General features: G+C 41.0%; 1 protein-coding gene across 2 annotated transcripts; it reads left to right on the top strand.

Annotated features, from left to right (window-relative positions):
- Positions 1-8,577: 8,577 nt before the first annotated feature.
- Positions 8,578-18,685, top strand: LOC134627062 (alpha-1,3-galactosyltransferase 2-like). Of its 2 annotated transcripts, XM_063472985.1 has the most exons (7): positions 8,578-8,603; positions 8,771-8,883; positions 12,013-12,061; positions 12,192-12,281; positions 12,685-12,780; positions 16,925-17,062; positions 17,206-18,685. In XM_063472985.1, exons 3-7 carry the CDS (start codon positions 12,057-12,059, stop codon positions 17,888-17,890), a joined length of 1,014 nt encoding a protein of 337 aa, XP_063329055.1. In that variant the 5' UTR covers positions 8,578-8,603; positions 8,771-8,883; positions 12,013-12,056; the 3' UTR covers positions 17,891-18,685. The 2 variants fall into 2 exon arrangements, with proteins under 2 accessions (XP_063329055.1, XP_063329056.1); XM_063472986.1 differs by lacking the exons at positions 8,578-8,603; positions 8,771-8,883 and adding an exon at positions 9,993-10,076.
- Positions 18,686-19,067: the final 382 nt, after the last annotated feature.

Raw genomic sequence — 19,067 nt, 5'->3', positions numbered from 1 at the left:
AGCGTTGGCATGGCATACAAGCCGCCACCCAGTCTTTCACCGTTTTGCAAAGGCCCGGCCAAACAAACCTGGCGCTGACCAGCTTGACCGAGGCCCGGACGCCCGGATGAGAGAGGGCATGCACCGAGTCAAAAACACGACGACGCCATGAAAGGGGAACCACCGGGCGGGGGCGGCCGGTGGAAACGTCGCAATGCAGGTGTGGACCGCTGTCCCACACGGGGGTGTCCTCCAGCACAAGGCCCGTTTTCATTGACTGAAGGGCAAGGACATCCGGGTCAGCACGTTGCTAAGCGGCCATGGCAGCGTAGTCGACACCGACATACACTGGAGAAACCAACACGCGTGAGAGACAGTCAGCAACGTGATTGGACTTACCAGCCACATGCTGAATGTCTGTGGTAAACTCCGAAATGGCCGCCAACTGGCGCTGCTGGCGTGCGCTCCATGGGTCAGAGACCTTGGACATAGCAAATGTCAAAGGTTTGTGGTCAACATACGCAGTAAAGTTGCGACCCTCGAGGAAAAAACGAAAATGTCGTGTCACGAGGTGCAGAGCCAGCAACTCCCTGTCGAAAACACTGTACTTGCGTTCAGCATCCCGGAGCGTATGACTGAAAAGGCGAGCGGTTGCCAGACACCTGAAACCCGCTGTTCCAACACGGCACCCACTGCCACGTCGGATGCGTCGGTTGTCAACGCGATCTCCGCCGACGGAAATGGGTGGGCCAGCAGGGCGGTGTCAGCCAGCGCAGACTTGGCTGCTCGCGCGCGCAAACACCGGGGCCCTGACCGTGGGAATATAATGCTCAACCCAGTGCTTTGTTACCGTGCTAGAGAAATTAGGGACAGACAGCGATGGAAACTCTAAAAGCAAACGCTGAAAAGCATCCCCGGTGGTCAATACATTAGCCCGAATCAGGGCTAGCCAGAAGAATGCGATCCGCTTCTTCAGCCAGGGAGCGATAATCCTTCGCCGCCAGAAGCGGGGAGTTGGCGAGGACAGCTCTCACGGCAGCCGGCAGTTGGCGGAGGAAGAGGTGGGCAAAGAGGATTCCCCCATCATCCGGCCCGAGCAATGACAGCATGTTCTCCATGAGCTCGAGAGCCGTACCGCCACCCAGGCCTGACAGGGTGAGAAGCTTTTCGGCACATTCTGCGTCGGAGAGGGCATAGCGCCGAAGAAGCAGCTCTTTAAGGGCAGCGTATTTCCCTTGGGCAGGTGGGTCCCAGAGGAGGTTCATCGCGCCACGGGTGGCCAGCGGGTCGAGCGAGGCCACCACATGGTGATACTTCGTGTCGTCAGCCGAGATGCTGCGAAGGGCGAACTGAGCCTCCACGTGCACGAACCACGACGGGGGATCGCGGAGTCAAAAGTCCGGCAGTTTTAGCACCACAGCAAACGTAGCTGCAGCAGGGGGCACAGAACCGGCAGCCGCTGATGCATCCATAGCGGAGTCTCCGTTATCCTCGGCCCGTAGCATGCTCGAGTCAGGGGTCACCAATGTGGAGGTAAGCATGGACGACACGGAGCTCTTAGTTCTCACTCCTTCTTTATTCCTCTCCACACTTCAACTGAACAAATCGATGATAGGTCACTGATAGGTCACACCTTGTGGCAAGATGGCGCCAGTGTTCACGGCCAGCCGTCTGTCCCTCCCAGTGTTATTGTTTGTCTTTGTTTTACTCGCTGCAAAAGATGCTAACTCTCTGTGTGTTTATGATCGCCAAACGCTTTTAGATTTAAGATTACCTTGTTTGAGACGTGAATCCTGCTGGAACTACGGAAATCAGAAATTTCTCCCTCCACCGTTTCTGCCCGGCGTTCCTGTCTCAGCCTGCCTTTGCTTTGCCTCGAAGCTACCCCAATCAACCAGGCGCCGCCGGCACTGGGGAGACTGAAGGCTGCCTTCTTACGTCCCGGGAATGATCAATTCTTTGAGGCGGCCAGATCTGACTACGTCAAACACTGGACCTCCCCGACCATGATCTACCCCTGTTTGGTTCCTGTCGCTGGGATTACGACAATAAACCCACACCTGCGACCTCCGCGACATCGTCGGAGAGGAGTAAATTTCCAGAACTTGCGGACGCTTCAACGGGCTCCTATTTCCAGTACTAAGCCTTCGACTTCACTAAGGAGTAGCCTTGCTAATGTCCGCTCGTTAGCTAATAAAACCTTTATTTTAAAGGACTTTTTTACTCACCGCGATTTGGATCTGATGCTCCTAACGGAAACTTGGCTTAGACCAGGTGAGCTCAATTGTTTTACTGAACTCCTACCTTCTGACTGTGATTATCTAAATCTGCCGAGGATGGGCAAACGTGGGGGCGGAGTTGCGGCTGTCCTCAGGAAGAGACTAACATATAAACAACTTTCAACAGACTTCTACTCAAGCTTTGAAATTCTACTTTTTGAATTGGGGAACCCACGCCCAACACTTGTTGGAGTAATCTACAGACCTCCAAAATATAACAAAGATTTTATTCGAGATTTTTCTACTTTTTTAGCAGGAATCATCCCGAGTTATGATCAAATTCTAATAGTAGGTGATTTTAATATCCATGTATGCTGCCCCCACAATCAGCTGGCTAAAGACTTTTTAAATCTGATTGACTCTTTTAGCCTCATCCAGCATGTATTGGATCCAACACATGTACAGGGCCACACGTTGGACCTCGTGTTGTCTCTTGGATTATCAATATTTAATTTAGAAATAAGCGATGCAATCTTTTCCGACCACTGTCCATTAGTGTTTAACATACTTTTATCTCATTGCCATCTTAAACCTACATCCTCAACACGACGTTATCGTGTTTTTAAACCAACTTCCACAGAACAGTTTTCCACTGCCGTTGAAAGACTGTCGAATTCCTCTCTTGGTGATGGCATTGACCAGATGGATTTGAATTTTAATAATAAATGTAAGACTATTCTTGATGAGATCGCACCATTTAAATCAGTGCGATCAACAGCTTACTCAGACCCATGGATAAACGACTCAACTCGATCAGCTAGGCGACAGTGCAGGAAGGCTGAACGAAAATGGAAAAAAGACAAGTTACAAGTCTCTTTCCTGCTGCTGAGAGAGAGCCTATCTAGATATCAAGTCATCGTAAAAGCCGAAAAATCTAAGTTTCTCGCAAGCATTATTGAGACCAACTCTAATAACCCCCGATCTCTTTTTTCAGTTATCGAATCGGTCTTGAATACCTCCCCCGTGTTCCATATAGATAGCTCCATTGAAACTTGCGATAGATTCTTGCAGTTTTTTATTAATAAGATAGAAAGGCTTCGATCCACGTCTACCCCATCTCTGTATAATGTCTCATTAACATATACCCCCTCAACTGTTTTTGATCAGTTTGAGGCTGTATGTCTTAACCAGGTAGAAGAGCTTTGCAATAGCATAAAGACATCATCCTGCCCCTCAGATGGAGTCCCAAACCATTTTCTAAAAAAGATTATTAAGGTAGTCGGTCCTGACATTTTAACTATTTTTAATAGCAGTCTCAGCTCTGGAGTAGTACCAACTGGATACAAGCACGCTGTAGTGCAGCCAGTACTTAAAAAACCAAATCTTGATTCCTCTGTTCTTGCTAACTTTAGACCTGTCTCCAAGCTACCGTTTCTGTCAAAAATCCTAGAAAGGATTGTATTTGAGCAGCTACAATCCTTTCTAAACAGTCATAATATTTTTGAGAAGTTCCAGTCGGGCTTCAAAACCCACCACAACACAGAAACTGCCCTCTTAAAAATACTTAATGATATTTTATTAATCACTGACTCAGGAGACCCAGCTGTGCTCCTGCTCCTAGACTTAACTGCAGCCTTTGATACTGTCGACCACAGCATTCTGATCTTCCGATTGGAGCAATGTGGTATCAAAGGCATCCCCTTGGAATGGTTTAGGTCGTACCTCTCCAAGAGGACTTTCTCCGTGAGCCTTGATGATTGTATTTCTTCCCCAGCTCCTTTTACTTGTGGTGTCTCTAGTGGTCCACCACAGCCTCATGGGCAGTGTAGCCCAGTTGTAAGAAAGCTATTAAGAATTGACTGTACAGTGTGTTCGTGTTTTCCTCCAAAACCTGTTGGAGCAGCCTTTCAACGGCTCTCTGTCTCTCGCTAGCAAAGTTGACCCAGACAACAAAGTAAAGCTAGTTTTCGGTTATGAGCCCAACACGTAACCCGACGTATTAGCCAGAGGTCCCTTTACTACAGTTCGGAGCCGCGGACCTGTTTTCTATATGCGCCGAATAGTTTTCTATACGAGATCGCTGCAAAAAAATGCAGCCTTAGCTAATGTCCACCCTACTGTTACTCATTTTATATTAAGATTTAAAAATCTAGTTGGTATTGGTATGGTGAGTAGCCTTCAGTAATAGTAATAAATGGAATTTTTTTTTTTTCAGAAGAGCCATGGCTTGAAATGTGAACACTGAATACTGCAGTAATAAAGGCCCCAAAGTTGAAAAGTCACGGAAAAATAAGCTTCACTATGTACTGTAACTTTACCAGTGTTGGCTTAAAAGAAACGATGGTACATATTCAAAGAGGTAAAACATGTTGGTCCCACATCATAACTGGAAAACAGTTCAACGGTACAGTCTGTTCCTGAGAACCTGGGCCTTCTTTGAAAGGCTGTTCCTTTTGAGCTCCATAACCAGTTTCTGTAATACCTCGAAGGTATACTTCAGTTCCAGTGGGTAGGTCAGATTCAAAGTGTACATTAGTCCAAACAGCATTGCAGCTGCTAGGGTATAGTTATCCAAATCCTGCAAGACTCTCTGGCCTTCAAGGACTATCCCAATATCCTCAGTGCTGCCCCTGGCATCTCTTGACTTTATGATGTAGATTCCCATGGTTGTTTCCTTAATAGATCGTTGGATAATGGCTTCATCTGTGGCCTGGAAAATGCAAAATTTCAAAATTTAATTCAACAGAACACTGGTCAAAGAACATTATACCAAATTTTCTTTTAATCCGTGTCTGTTACGACCCCCTCTGCTAGGCGACAGGAGGGGAGTAACATACACAAGCCCCCACACAAAAATTGAGTAAAATAACAGGTTTTACTAAAAACTTTAAACGGAAAACCGACAGGGCTGTTCAACAAACCACTGGGCAAACAATAAATACATAAAGGAAAAAAAACAGTCAAGAGTAAAAACTAAGGGTTAACTAAGGCAAGCCAGCATCACAAAACTCTAATGAAACTAAGTTCAGCTGTATACCAGGTTTAACAGACAAAGTGCAACACAGCGAACAGGTTTGGCAAACAAAGTTCAAACACGAGGCAGACAAGGAGGCCACTGCATGTTCACTTCTGAGCAGCAGTCTCTGTAGTGTGAAGGATCTTCAGCCTTTTATACCCACAGGTGCACACAATCAGCCAGTCATTTCCTCTTGGAGAGTCATGGGATCTCCAGGCAGCCAATCGTCCGCGTGGTCTGGCACACTTTAATCTGCATAAAAGAAGGCTGGCACGGGTCTCCCAGTAACCAATCACCCACGAGTCATGGCACACTTGGATTTGCATGAACGCAAAAAGGCAGTCTCACTCCCTCCAAGGCCCAGGGCCGTAACAGTGTCACTATTCCAAAAAATGTTTACATTAACACATTAGGTGAACAAAAATGGATTCATTACAGCATGTGATTTGAGTCCTCTGAATGCTCAAAAAGGTAATGCATTTCTGAAGTGAAATCTCCAAGCAAAGAAGCAGAATACTGTCAGAGCATGGAGAGGTGTTCAACTATGAACTCATCACATGGTCCTAATGCACCTAAAAGAAAAAAGAAAAAAAAAACGCACCTATGGTAAATTTTGAAAATCCCAGGTGATTTTCAACATCATCCTGGCATAGAGTGACAAGCAGCATTTTGTTAAAATTATTATTTTCCCTAAAGTGTACACACAAATTTAAATTCTTTTTTACCTGGGTCATGGGCTCCAGAATGTTCTGCAGTCTTCTTCCTATCTATCCTCCTCGCTTCTTGAAGACCTTTATTAGTTTGTCAGATAGCACATCTATCTGCGAGAGTAATCTGGACTGCAGTGGCATGGTGAAAATGCGCTTAAACTCTGCATTTTTCTAAAAAGAGAAGTTGTCATATAAAAATGCTGTCAAAATCTCAAATCTCACAAGGTTACATTCACACAAAGTTGTTATTTTTTCTCATATTACTATTTATTAGCTATGGATCCCATGTTGCTGAGCAGTACCACAGTTGCCCTGACTTCCATACCACCCAAAGCCTGTTTGCAACCACAGGAGTTGCCGCCTCCTGGTCATTTTGCAGAAACTACATCTATTATAGTCATATACACATCAGGGTCTTTCATTAATACTTGGTTACATTAGTTAATTTGACCTTTCCAGAAAATGTAATTTACAGAATGTGAGATAACATATGCAAATCTTCACTAATAAATAAAATAATGTTATTAAAACCTTAACTGTAACACCTCGACATAACAGCACCAGAGAATTGCTCTGAAGCAACACCAATCTGCCCTTCATCAGGGATAAGAACCATATATCGATACAGAAAAAATACATTTTACATATTTATGTTGTCATGTTTTTATCTCTTTACCCTCTCAGTCTCTCTATAAATCAGTTAAAATAATTTGTTAGGTTTTTGTGTGTGTTTAACATAGTGTAAGCTGTTGAACTTCTCTGCAAGAAGTTGTCATAATTTATGTTATCAGTACATTACATTCACTGCCCCAGAAAATGAAATAAAGCCCCACGTCAGGCACTTTTTCTCCTAATGAGTACTGCAGGCCCTTCATAGGTGTCATGCACCAAATAAAGCGACTTCAGTATATTCTGTAATCTGTAGTGGAATACATTTTAAAAGTAACCTTCCCAACACTGCTGGGCAAACACTGAAAAAATGTTAACGCACATAATATTGTCCCGCAGCTTAAGCTAGCATTATCGTTAGTTAACTTAAGGAATGACTCGTTTTTTCCATTATATTGCTCAACAGCAGTGCATGAGAAAAACTACCCCAACTAATGGATGTTCTTTTTGTTTCCCCTCAAAAATGTAGTTTTAAGTTTACCTCGACAAAGTAAAGCTCTGAGCCAAACATAAGCCTCCCAAGCGAAGACAAAAAATGGCGGACCGCCACAGTGAATTTTCCCTGGCAGAACACACCCTGGGGAGGGTGGAGTTTCAACAAAAAACACAACTATTTTCTATTATTTTGATATGACTGGTTTTAAAAGACTGAACATGCTTCTAAATCAAGTAAAAGCCGTGAGACTTAATTATGTTTAGACCAAAAATATAAATGATTCATGTAGGATATATGTACTGCATTTTTACTGATTTAACAACCTCACCATTGCATTAGCTTAATGCTATAGCATTATGCTTACATTAGCTTGAAGCTCAAGGTCGTCATTTTATTTAATTTCTTTTTCTGGGCTCACAAACAGGACACACAACATTTAGACAGAACTGTTACACTGAATCTTGGGTCTGTGTTGAGTCTTCCACCTGCTGACTACAGAAGCTAGATTGACTTTTCAGCATGTTTATAGCGGCTGTGGCTATGTGCTGGAAATGTTAGCATGTGTGAGCAGTCACATTGGCAGCAGACATGTTTCAACAAGCTAGTCATATCCCTGCCCTATATTAGCTTGTTTAATGGTTAAGACACTGCAGGTACCACTACTTACTACAGACACCGATGCAAGTTTGTAATAGTCTGTTAATTTAGACTGAAAGAATATACAAACAATATAAACTCACATTATATATGTTAATTACTAATTTGCTTATCATATCATTTCGGTTACCATTAGCTACCTGGAGCCTAACATTGGCCTTTCAGCCCACATACCTGTAAAATAATAACACCCCAGTAAAAGTCCACATATATAAAGGGTCTCTTTCTCACTGGCGTTTTAGCTTTAAAATCTTATTTACCTTCAAGTGTAAAACTCCAGATGGTAGTAGATTTTCCAAAGCGAGAGACAAAAATGGCGGACAGTGCAGCCGATTTTTCCTCCAGAACCTTTCCAGGGGGCGGAGCTTGAGGATAAAACACACTAATTTGTTTCTTTTCAACATGATTTATTCTAAAAGAATGAATATCCTTAAAGAATGTGAAAATTAAAAGACAAAAATATGTTTAGATGTGAAATTTAAATTAGTCATGCTGGATATATGAAGTAATTAAATGCAAATTCAACAACCACCCTATTGCATTTTTTTCAGTGTATGGTAAAAAATAAATAAATTTTTTAAAAAAAGAAAAGTTATAAGCAGAATGGTTCTCATTTAGCACTTTTCTGCTCTACCTCAGCACTCAAAGCCTTTACACTCTGCTCATGATCATCCATTCACACCAACACCACCCCTCTCCCCCTCTTTATAGCTAACATTCACACACACCAATGGATGCATCACAGAGTAACTTGCCAAAGACAGGCATCTACTGGGACACTGACACTAGGATCAAACCACCGACCTTCTGTTCTGAGTAATAGGTAACTGGCTCTACCATCTGAACTACAGCCACCCCAGCTACATATCTATCAGCCTGAAAGCAAGGAACATAGTTTACACAAGTGCACTTACCCTGTGAGTAATCTACTGAAAATGTGTTTGTGATCACTATGTGGACCATTGTTTTAAGTTTTAGTTTAAGCTTCATCTCCAGATCTTGGAGATAATACAGCACATGATCGAAAACAACGGCTCATGATTGCGGTATTCTTAATTCAGGCTATCTTCTTCATGAACTACAGACACGGAAACACAAAGACATTTTATGGCACTCCTGTCAAGTAGTTTTCCGCTATACGCGCCTTAACCAGTCACTGAGACAGACTGCGATTTCTTGCCATCTCTAAAACTACAGGTAATCACTGTTCGCCACTCTTTATTTGAATATTGGTTCATTTGTTTCAGATTTTGCAATATAATAGAATAAATCTCTGAATTTTTCTGGCGGCTGTTACTTTATTTGACCTGTTAGAGAGGGTGAGATCTGTGAGCTAGAGAGAAAACCCAACGCGCAATGACAAGCAAGAAGATCGAAAATATTATTTAATATTGTGAGAAAATTGTTTTTCACGCTAGGTTGCCCTCCGAATAACACCTTTTACATCTTTAATGTTGCTAATAGCGGTAAGATCGTGTTGTAGCCAACAGCACCTTCTGTTGAATTAAAGATAACAGGTAACATGAGCCACACAGCAGTGCGTAATGGCTGCGCGCAGTGGCTCGTCTTTAGTCCCGTCGTTGTTCGCACTTCTATGATAAAAGAAATGATTGAGTGTCACAGGCGACACTGAATATTCCGAGGAGGTATTTTTGCCCAAAAGCAGACAGAAGAAGAAAGGCGTGATTACATCAACTAATGGGCCACGTGGAGTCACAGCTGTGGATATTTGTACAAGATGGAAGAAAATAAAACTGAGCTGGCCAAGGAACCTCCGAGTACAGGGGTGTCAAAAATATTTATGATTCTAAAGAAACGAAACGTGTGAGCATTTCTCTCTTCGTGCATCTACAGAGAGGTTTAAAAGCATGGTTTGTTTCCACCACTGAAGAAGTTGCCATCCTTAGTTCAAAATTTCGTTTTAGTTAAAACAAAGCAAGACCGCTTTATTTATATAGCACTTTTCCCCCTGTGTAATGTGCAGATATCTTAAGATATCGACTTACTCAGACTTCTTCATGGCTGCAGTTTCAATAATTTCCGTATTTCCATAAATTCTATATTTGTGCACTTCGCACCTGTTTCTAAAATTACGCAGTTTTAAGCCGAATTACAAGTAATTTCATATATAGTTTATATTTTTAAATCTCGGGAGATTCGCAGCAGACTTCACGGCTGTTTTAACGCTTAAGTTTTCTATTGGAGCGAGTAGTGTAAAGGAAAGCGGATATATTCGTTGCTTTTGCTTTAAATTGAGCCCCGTCCTGAGCCAATTTTACCTGTGAGCAGGGAGGCTCTTCGGTGAGCCACAACGCGACAACGAATCTTCCTCCTGAAGTGGTAGCCTGTTTTGTTTTTAAATTTTACTTAAGGGGGTCGGCGACTCAAAGGTACGTTATTATTTTTTTCATCTCGGTTCCTTATAGGAAGTTTTTTTTTTCTTCTTTACTTAAACTGAAGAAAAATTTTAGGGCTTTTAGGTCGTTTTAGGTCTCTTCATTTCCCAGTTGGACGTAATATTACCTCTTCTTGCACGTTCACCAGAGTAAATGCCGACATCAGAATGAGTTCAAGAGACGTTTTGGTTTGTTTAATGAAAAATGTAAAAATAGAAATCTTGCAATGAAATTACAGGCCTTGCTTGCTTTTTTTTTTGTTTCATATCATTCATGAGAGAAAACAAACAACCTGCAGCAGTGTCGTAACTGTTCAGGCCGGGACACGTTCAAAGGAATCTTTAAAGTATGCGTAACATCTCACCGGCCACAACACAGGAACTGAACAAACTACATAAATCAACTCCATTGGACTGCTAAACCTACAGACTGGGCCACCTTTACAGGCTGCACGAGAAATTTTGGGATAAACAAGCTACTTTAAAGCACTATCATGAAACACTATGCACTACTACTAATTTCAACACCAGTACACTCCTACAGAAATGTAGCCACGATTATAAAAGTACAAGCGGAAGATATTTTTTTTCTTCTTCTTCCATTAGGTGCATACATAGATGAAAGATTACACTACGCACTAGAAAAGTTGACTGAGTGCAGATTATACCCCACACATTTCCCCTTTTTTTTTTTTTTTTTTTTTTTTTTTTTTTTTTTTTTCCTTCCCCCTGAGTCAAGCTTTTAAAACTACACTTTGTGAACTATCTCCTTTTAGGCGCGAGGGATACTTCCCCTGTGGCTGTTTACGCAACTTTTGTGCTCAGCAAGTCCAGTGTTCAGTTACCTTCTTCTTTATGGGCACAGCATGCGATTAATCTTGAATTTAATATTTAACCACCATGTGTTTAAACACTTTGAGGGAAAATATGTTTGACTATAGTTTGTTTTTCTTTTGCCGGTAAAATATCTTAATCAGCTGACTTTTAGAACAATTTTGACCCAATTAAAAATCTTGTGCACTGGATTCTTGACTTCTTAACAAACACGACTCAAAGATAAATAAAATTCTGTCCCATCAGGTTTTTAACCTAGGATGCTCTCACCCTTATTACTGATCCTTTATACAAGGATGTGTCAAAGCAGGCATAAAAACATTGTTAGTCTGTGCCGGGACAATGAGGGCAGCCACAGTGTAGTCTTTGATGATTCTGCTAAATGGTCTGAGGAGTCCTAGCTTCAATAGTGTTTTCCTTAGTTTTGTTCCACTGGAAGGATAGAATGACACTCCTTTGCATTTGTTGTTTTGATGATGATGGAGAACGGGGTCTACCACGTTGGTCCAAAATTTACCAAAGATGTTGCAGCACAAAAACTCAAAAACTTTGAATTCATGCAGGTTGCCAGCATTGCCTGTAGTTTTCATGCAAGGTGGCAACTTAGAATGGTGCAAGTGAAACTGTGAAAAGTGCAGCACAAAAAAAGATGACACGCTGTAGTGTCTTACCGCAGCAACCAACACATTTTAGAAAGGGGCCCTTTCCGTTTTCATTATCATTCGGTAAGCAGCTGGTGAACCTTTATACTTAGCAACAGAAGTTGCCAGGCGGTTGCCAATGGTCTCTAGGCCTGTGTGACTGAGGCGTTTTGATAAACAAAACCCTGATGCATGCTCATATGAATGATTAATTGCATGGGTGCAAAGTCCTGCAGATTCCTAGGCAAAAGGATGCAGGATCCAGGTGTGATGCTGGTATCTTTGATCTTAAACATTCCAGAGTTCCAAATATGCAAAATGTTGTTTTTTTTGTTTTTTTAAAAAGATTGGTTTCTCATGCTGACGCTGTTCTCCAGGTAATAGTTATAGCAAAGCTTAGGAAAAACGTCAGAGTTGCCAATTCAGCCAAACCCACGCCTTTTTGTCTTTTCTCAGGTTATTTCTCAGTGTTGTCTGGTGAAGTTGAAGCACTGTGAACTATGAGGTATTAAAAACACCCTGGTTACCGTTTGTGTCATCTTTGCCTGTTCAGTAACACTTCTGCCCAGTTACTGAAATTAAAATTGAAATTCAGTCTCAGTATTTATGGTTAATTTTGAACCTTTCACCTGCAGATGCTTCCAGAAGATAAAGTGCACGCTGAAATGTTTGCTCTGGGTTCCGGCTGCACTCTGTGCTCTCTACTTCACATGTCCATCCGTGCAGTGAGTATCTTTAAACAAAAAACACAAAAAACCCTCAGCTGCCAGTTTAATTTGACATTCCTGAAATGGCATTCCTGCAACACAACTACATGGATCTAACAGGGATCGTTTTGGAGATGTAGATTTTGTTATTTTTGAAATATGTGGCTGGCTTTTCTTGTGTCCACTCTGTTTGAATCACTGTTGTAAGGTAAATGACAGAAATACCATTATACATATTACAGCTAAAATGTTCCTTTAAATAAAACAACCTTAATCATGTTTCTTTCTAAATATAGACTAGATTACATTAGTTTAAACAAGGTGCGTACTATAGACAGTCTTTAACTCACCACAGAGTCCTATGTGATCATTGTGATGATGGCATTTAAAAAAACAAACTATAAAATGCTTTTGATATCAGTATTTTCATAGGTTTCCTACCCATGGAAAAATGCTCACTGGAAAATGGAAAGCTGCCAACCCTGGACAACAGCGTTGATGTTAACCTCCACTTTTGGTAAGACCATCAAGACTTTTCATTTTGGCAACCAAGGTGCTACCGTTACTGTTTTACTTAAGTCTCAGTGTTTCTGGCCTCAAACACCGTAAACTTATTCTCATATGTTGTAAAGCTACATGTTAAACCCAAAATACAGCAACAGACAAAACCCCGCCCTGGGTATATACTTTGTTTTAACAGGTTAAACTTTAATCCTTTTAAGATGTGTGCTTACCTGTAACAACACCCCCACGGCAGATCTGGTGCAGCCTACATTTACTGTTGGATTAGGCTGTTCTCATCATACAGGCCTCACCTTTTCCACAGACAGTAGTGCTAATTCAGACTCTGTGTTAATATCATCCATATGAAATAGACACACTGAACTTTTTGTGCCTACACACACATTTTTTTTGTTTTGTTTTTAAATTAAACCTTTTGATAAACTGTGGAGCACAGCAGTGTCTCGGGGAATAAACTGCTCATCCAGCGGTCAGCATTTTGATTGATGAAGTGTGCAAGTGTCCGTGTGCGAGACCAAATTGCTACTGAAACATCCATCAGTGTATGAGGAAGATTCAAGGATGGATGCAATGAAGGTAGATGATGAGGAGACGAGTGTCAGGGTGATTTGTGACAGTTGGATAGAAGCAAAACTGAAAGGAAAGGTTGAAAGACAGCAGTGAGACCTGCTGTGATAAGTGGTTTGGAGACAGTGGCAAAAGTGTGAGCTGAAGATGTTGTGATTTTCACTGGGAGTGAGCAGGATGGAGAAGAATGGAAATGACTACATTGGAGAGCCAGGTCAGATTGAATGGTTTGGTGACAAAGTTAGAGAGGAGATGTGTAAAGGAAAGAGGGTGAAGAAGGTTTGTGACATCCATGATTGAACTGTCTGCATCATAGTTCGAAAAAAAGGTTTAAATGTGTGCCTGAATTCCACACACTTCCACAGCACACGTTTGTTCTGTCTCCCTTCCCTCATCCTTTAATTTAAACTGTAAAACAAGCAGAACTATTGTATGAATGGCCCCCTGTAAATGAGAGCAAAATTTATTTAACAAATAAATATTGGCATAACTTGATTGTAAACATACACTTTGTCTGTGCACTGAAAATACTTTTGTTTCCTCTTCTACATGTGATGAAAAACATTAAGCACTCTAGCTTATGCACTGTTTCTTATTCATTATCGGTGGTCTGTCAGCTCAGGCTCTTCGTAAGCGGTTATGTCCTCTGAGCTTATCAGGCTCTCTTCCACCTCATCTCCTGAAAGCAGTAAGTCTTATTTGTTACTTTGATCAACTCTTGAAGAATATTTCTGGGCTTTTGTATTGGTTATAATAAGGACCTAGTGTATCTGAGTTATGGTTTAAGGGTGCCTTCAGAGATGAGTAACTCTCTCTGGTTTGTGTGCTGCTTTTCTTTCTCTTTTTTCAAAAACCTGGTTGCCTAGCTACTGTCTGATCTCACCAGATCCTCTCGAGACTGTTGTGGCCAACATTGTTTGTTTTCATGGTTCCTGTTTAAAAATTCTTTCAACTGAATTTAAATAGTTTGAAACTGAATTTCTAAAGAAATGAGAGGTACAGTTCAGTGTACTTTTAACACTATATTATTGATTATATAAATAGAGTAAATATGACTTATAGCTGATTATGTATTCCACATTTATTTGTGGTCTCTAATTCTTCTACATATTGTGATTTAACCCCCCCCCCCCCCCCCCCCCCCCACCAAATAAACAAACAAACAAAAACCTTCAAAGTTTTAGCCTACACATTGCTTCTTATGCATAATGGATGGTGGGTGTGGTCACTTTGTCCTTTGCTCAGGCTTCTCGTATGTCCTCTGAGCTCTCACCTTCCTGCTCTAATAACTGGGACTCCTCCACCTCATCCCCTGACACCTACACATCTGATTCCCCCTATCTAATTTGAAGTAAAATCCTGTCTCACCTCTGTTTTTTTTTTTTTTTTTTTTTTTTAAAAGCCCTACTCTCCCTACAAAGGATGCTGAATACAATTTATATTTTGAAATTACATTTCAGAAATTATACCAAATTAAGCATAAGAACATGTATTGAATAACTGCTCAATCATCCAGGTAGAGAAATCCCCAAAACTTGATTTTGTTCATCTGGACGTGGCATTTTAATGCCCATTGAGCAATGGTCATTGATTAATAGCCATGAGTACCATAAATGCTGGGGTACCACAAACGCTGGTTTGAGTGAAACATCAATGTGGCCATTTATGTGAAAAGGAAAAGGTCATCTCTGAATCAAGGGTACATCTTTCACCAGCTTACAGCTTATTATTGCAGCCGTTCCCCAACTCTCTGTGAATGGTTCTCATGGCCAATGACCAAAGGTGGTTGTTGATCAATGGGCATGATAATTTGCACATTATTGACTATAAAACTGACCTTACGGCCCATTGTTCACCAGTGGTGCTAGTTTCAATCATTATGTAAATGTACTCTTTATAAGGTTGGGGAAACCTGAAGTGACCCTGCAGCTGAGACTAAAGTCACTTGGATGAGTGACAAAATGTTTCTCCCACTGAAAAAGCTGCATCCAGATGAACAGAATCAAATTTTTGGGAATCACGCAAATTTTTGGGAATCGCACTTAAGCTTCCTTATTGCCATAAAATGTGGAAGCCGTAATGGATGTCAAGTTGGCATCAATAGAAAGCCCAGGGTGTCCTCTTGGCACTATAGGACTCATATTTATGCCATCATTTAGATAGCATAAATTTTGCTTGATGTAAAAGTCTTAGACTCATGTCCCTCACAAAAGCCAAGAATTAATTGGTGGCGTGGATGGCGTGGACTGCCATTGTGATGGCAATTTGGGGATTTTAAGAATGTTTTGAACTGATTTTCCAGGGTGGAATAATTGTATAGCGCACATCTTTAATGACTTACAAAAAGATTTGGATGAACTAGTTTGAAATTACTTTGGATTTTCTCTAATCTACACTAGTAAAAGGTATGCATACACCCCCACTAACACTGGGTTAAATGTCCCGTAGCAAACGGCACCTCACTAAGACACTTTTGATTCCCATTAGCAGACTTCTGGTATAATTCTGGTTGGATATTTGAGCATTCTTCTTGGCAGAATTAGTTATTTTATTTAAATAAATTATTTTCCTGACACAAATCTGGCTGTTAAGCATAGTACACAAATTTAATACGTTTTGAGGTTGAGGCTTTGGGAAGTACATTGCAGAAAGTTTAATGTTAGCCTGCTTTATCTATTCCAAAATCAGCTTTGATGTGGCTTTAGGATTATTGTCCTGCTGGAACCTAATTATGTCCAAATTTCACTGTACAGTTGTTGATTTAATTTCAGTAGTCCTCTTTCTTTATGATTCCATCTAATTTGTACAATACCCAAATACCACTAGCAGCAAAATGGCCCCAAAGCATGATGCTACCACTACTATGCTTGACAGGATTTCACTTGAGCTTGATTGTGGCAATTTTAGTATTCTCCTCTCAGTCCATGATGATATAAAACTCAATTCACTGTAAACAGTGCCGTTGATGTTCCAGCAGTTTCCAGTTCAGCCATGCTTGAGCCCAAAAGAACATTATGACCAGTTTCCACTCATCTCAGGGTGATTTGGTTTTCTTACAGAACTAGTGACACATCTGTGGTGGTGCGTGGTTTGTGGCGCGGCTGCAGGGGGGAGGCGGACACACCTGAGCTCGATCAGCTCATCACCCTCCCCTATTAAACGTGCCGGGACCTGAGGAGTTGTTGTTGTTGTTGGACATGTTATGTGGCTGGCAGCTGAGAAGCTGCAGCTGAGAGTCGTAAGAGACGACAACCGAAATAAAGAAAAGTGTGAAGAGTGAAATATGTGTTCGGGTCCGTCCTTACTGCCACAACATCTAAATAATGCTTATGTATAATTGTTTGAATTTTCAGTTTTGAAAATTTACAGTTCTCCTTATCTGATCTTCACTGACTTCTTTTACCATCGTTCTGAGGACTGTTCAGTCCTTTCTACACCGGAAAAGAGAAACTAACAGTTGTAGTTGATCATTACCACATCTCTATTTTTGTTTTTTAAGAAACTGATAAAACCACTACAGGAAGTCCTAACTTAAGTGTAATATGTGTTTAACCGATTTCTTTCCACTTCAGGTCTCGAACTGACGTTCAAACATGCACAACTTGGAAAGCTCCTATTATCTGGGAGGGGATGTTTGACCCAAAAATTTACGACCAGAACCACAAGAAGGAAGGATCCTCTGTTGCTCTAACAGTGTTTGCTGTGGGAAGGTTTGTTTTCACATTAGTACGACTGTTTAAAATACATCCTGGTCTTCTAATTGCCATTTAGTCTGTATATTTGTGCTCTATTCTTCTAACTGTTTGAGACTGTGAAATAAAGCATGAACTCTTTTTCTCCACTATCACCAAAGGTACTTGGACGAATACCTTGAGACCTTTCTGAACTCCTCAGAACATCACTTTATGGTGGGTTTGCCTGTGTCCTACTACGTATTTACCGACATGCCAGAGAAGGTCCCACACATCGATCTCGGTCCTCAGCGAACCTTGAAAGTGATCAAAGTGCAACGGCACTCAAGATGGCAGGACATTTCGATGATACGAATGAAGACGATATCAGATGTCATAGAGTCTGATATTCGCCACCACTCCACCCATGTCTTCTGCTTCGATGTAGATCAGGTGTTCACTGGGAGATTTGGCTCAGAGGCTCTGGGAGACTCTGTGGCTCTGCTCCACGCCTACTACTACCACCTTCCAAAGAGTTTCTATACTTATGACCGAAACCCAAAATCCAAGGCTTACATGGAAACCGGGGATTTCTACTATCATGCTGCTGTCTTTGGAGGCTCATGGAAAAGCGTAAAATCTCTGGCTGAGACCTGCTACCAAAACATCATGGAGGATAAACAAAATAATGTGGAGGCTTTGTGGCACGATGAAAGTCACCTAAACAAATACCTGTGGCTGCACAAACCCAGCAGGGTGCTTTCTCCAGAGTACTGCTGGGATACCCAAATCGGCTACAGGAGTGACATTCAAGTCACTCGACTGCTATGGGCACCAAAACAATATGATAAACTGCGCACACATTAGTATTTCTTGGAATTACACACAAAACCATGCAAATTCAGCAACTCTAATAGCATGAAAACTATATGAAAACACATTTTTCTATGTACTCACGAAATATGCAAAAGTTGGCAACCATTTCAAATAACGGTATGAAAACAATATGGCAAACAAGCAAAGCAAACTACATATAATATACAATTTTAGCTAGTCTTTATCCCATTTCTTCAGCTTCACTTTTTTTTTTTTTTTTGTACTGATGTCATAGTCACATTATGTGGTAAAATACATTTCTGGTTTCCAAGTATTAAGCACAGGCGGCTGATCTGTTAAAAATTAAACCCTGTATTTGAATTTCATATAAAGTTATTTTGCATTCCAGGAATTAAGATCAACTGCAGCTCATTATTCTTCCTTGATGAAAACCTGGGTATAAGCCTGTGTTCTGAATATTAGAGTCATAATTTTTAAACATCATTTATAACACAGGAACTTTGAACCAAAGGTTTAGGGTTCATTGTCAGCTCGTGCTGTTTTTACAAGTGTGCTATTAATTGGTGTTATGTTGAAAAATGATGGAACTGTTTTCTATATTTATATTGTTGGGGTATAATGAATGTTGGTGAGTACAGCTGCAAGTTATTTTGTACTGATATGAATAAAATTACATCTGTAGGCCATTACTGAATTCTCTACCAACCTTCGTGGTAGATGTAAGGATTTTAAAGAGCTGTTTTGACAGTTTGAGACACGTCCGTGTGCGCATTAAGTGCCTTTCTGCAATAATAATGGCCGTGTTTGCTTTTCTTTTGATTAAAAGATGTCAAAATAAAATGTTTGTAGGACTTTTTTGAGGAGAAATATATTATGTACAAAAACTGCAATGTTGGGTCTAAGATGTTTTTCAAGTGAAGTAGCATGTGAGGAAAAAGTTTTTGTTGAAAACAAGAAATACTTCCACTGAAAAGCCACGTAATGCGATTCACGGAAATCTGTTGCTTGGCTTTAGGTTAAACTGGTATCCTGCGGTAATATGACCTCAATTGGGCCGTTATTCTTGCTCAATGCAAAAGCGGAACTGGTTTTGTGTAGCAAAGTGTTGATTTTGCAAAGTGCTGATTTTCCAAAGTGCACTTAAGAAACTCCCATCGGGAAGAAGAGAAAAAAAAAAAAAAAAACCAGAAATTTAGAGCATTTGATA

Source organism: Pelmatolapia mariae, linkage group LG5 (assembly GCF_036321145.2).
Source record: "Pelmatolapia mariae isolate MD_Pm_ZW linkage group LG5, Pm_UMD_F_2, whole genome shotgun sequence".
NCBI lineage: Eukaryota > Metazoa > Chordata > Actinopteri > Cichliformes > Cichlidae > Pelmatolapia > Pelmatolapia mariae.
This window is presented reverse-complemented; position numbering and strand designations above follow the sequence as displayed.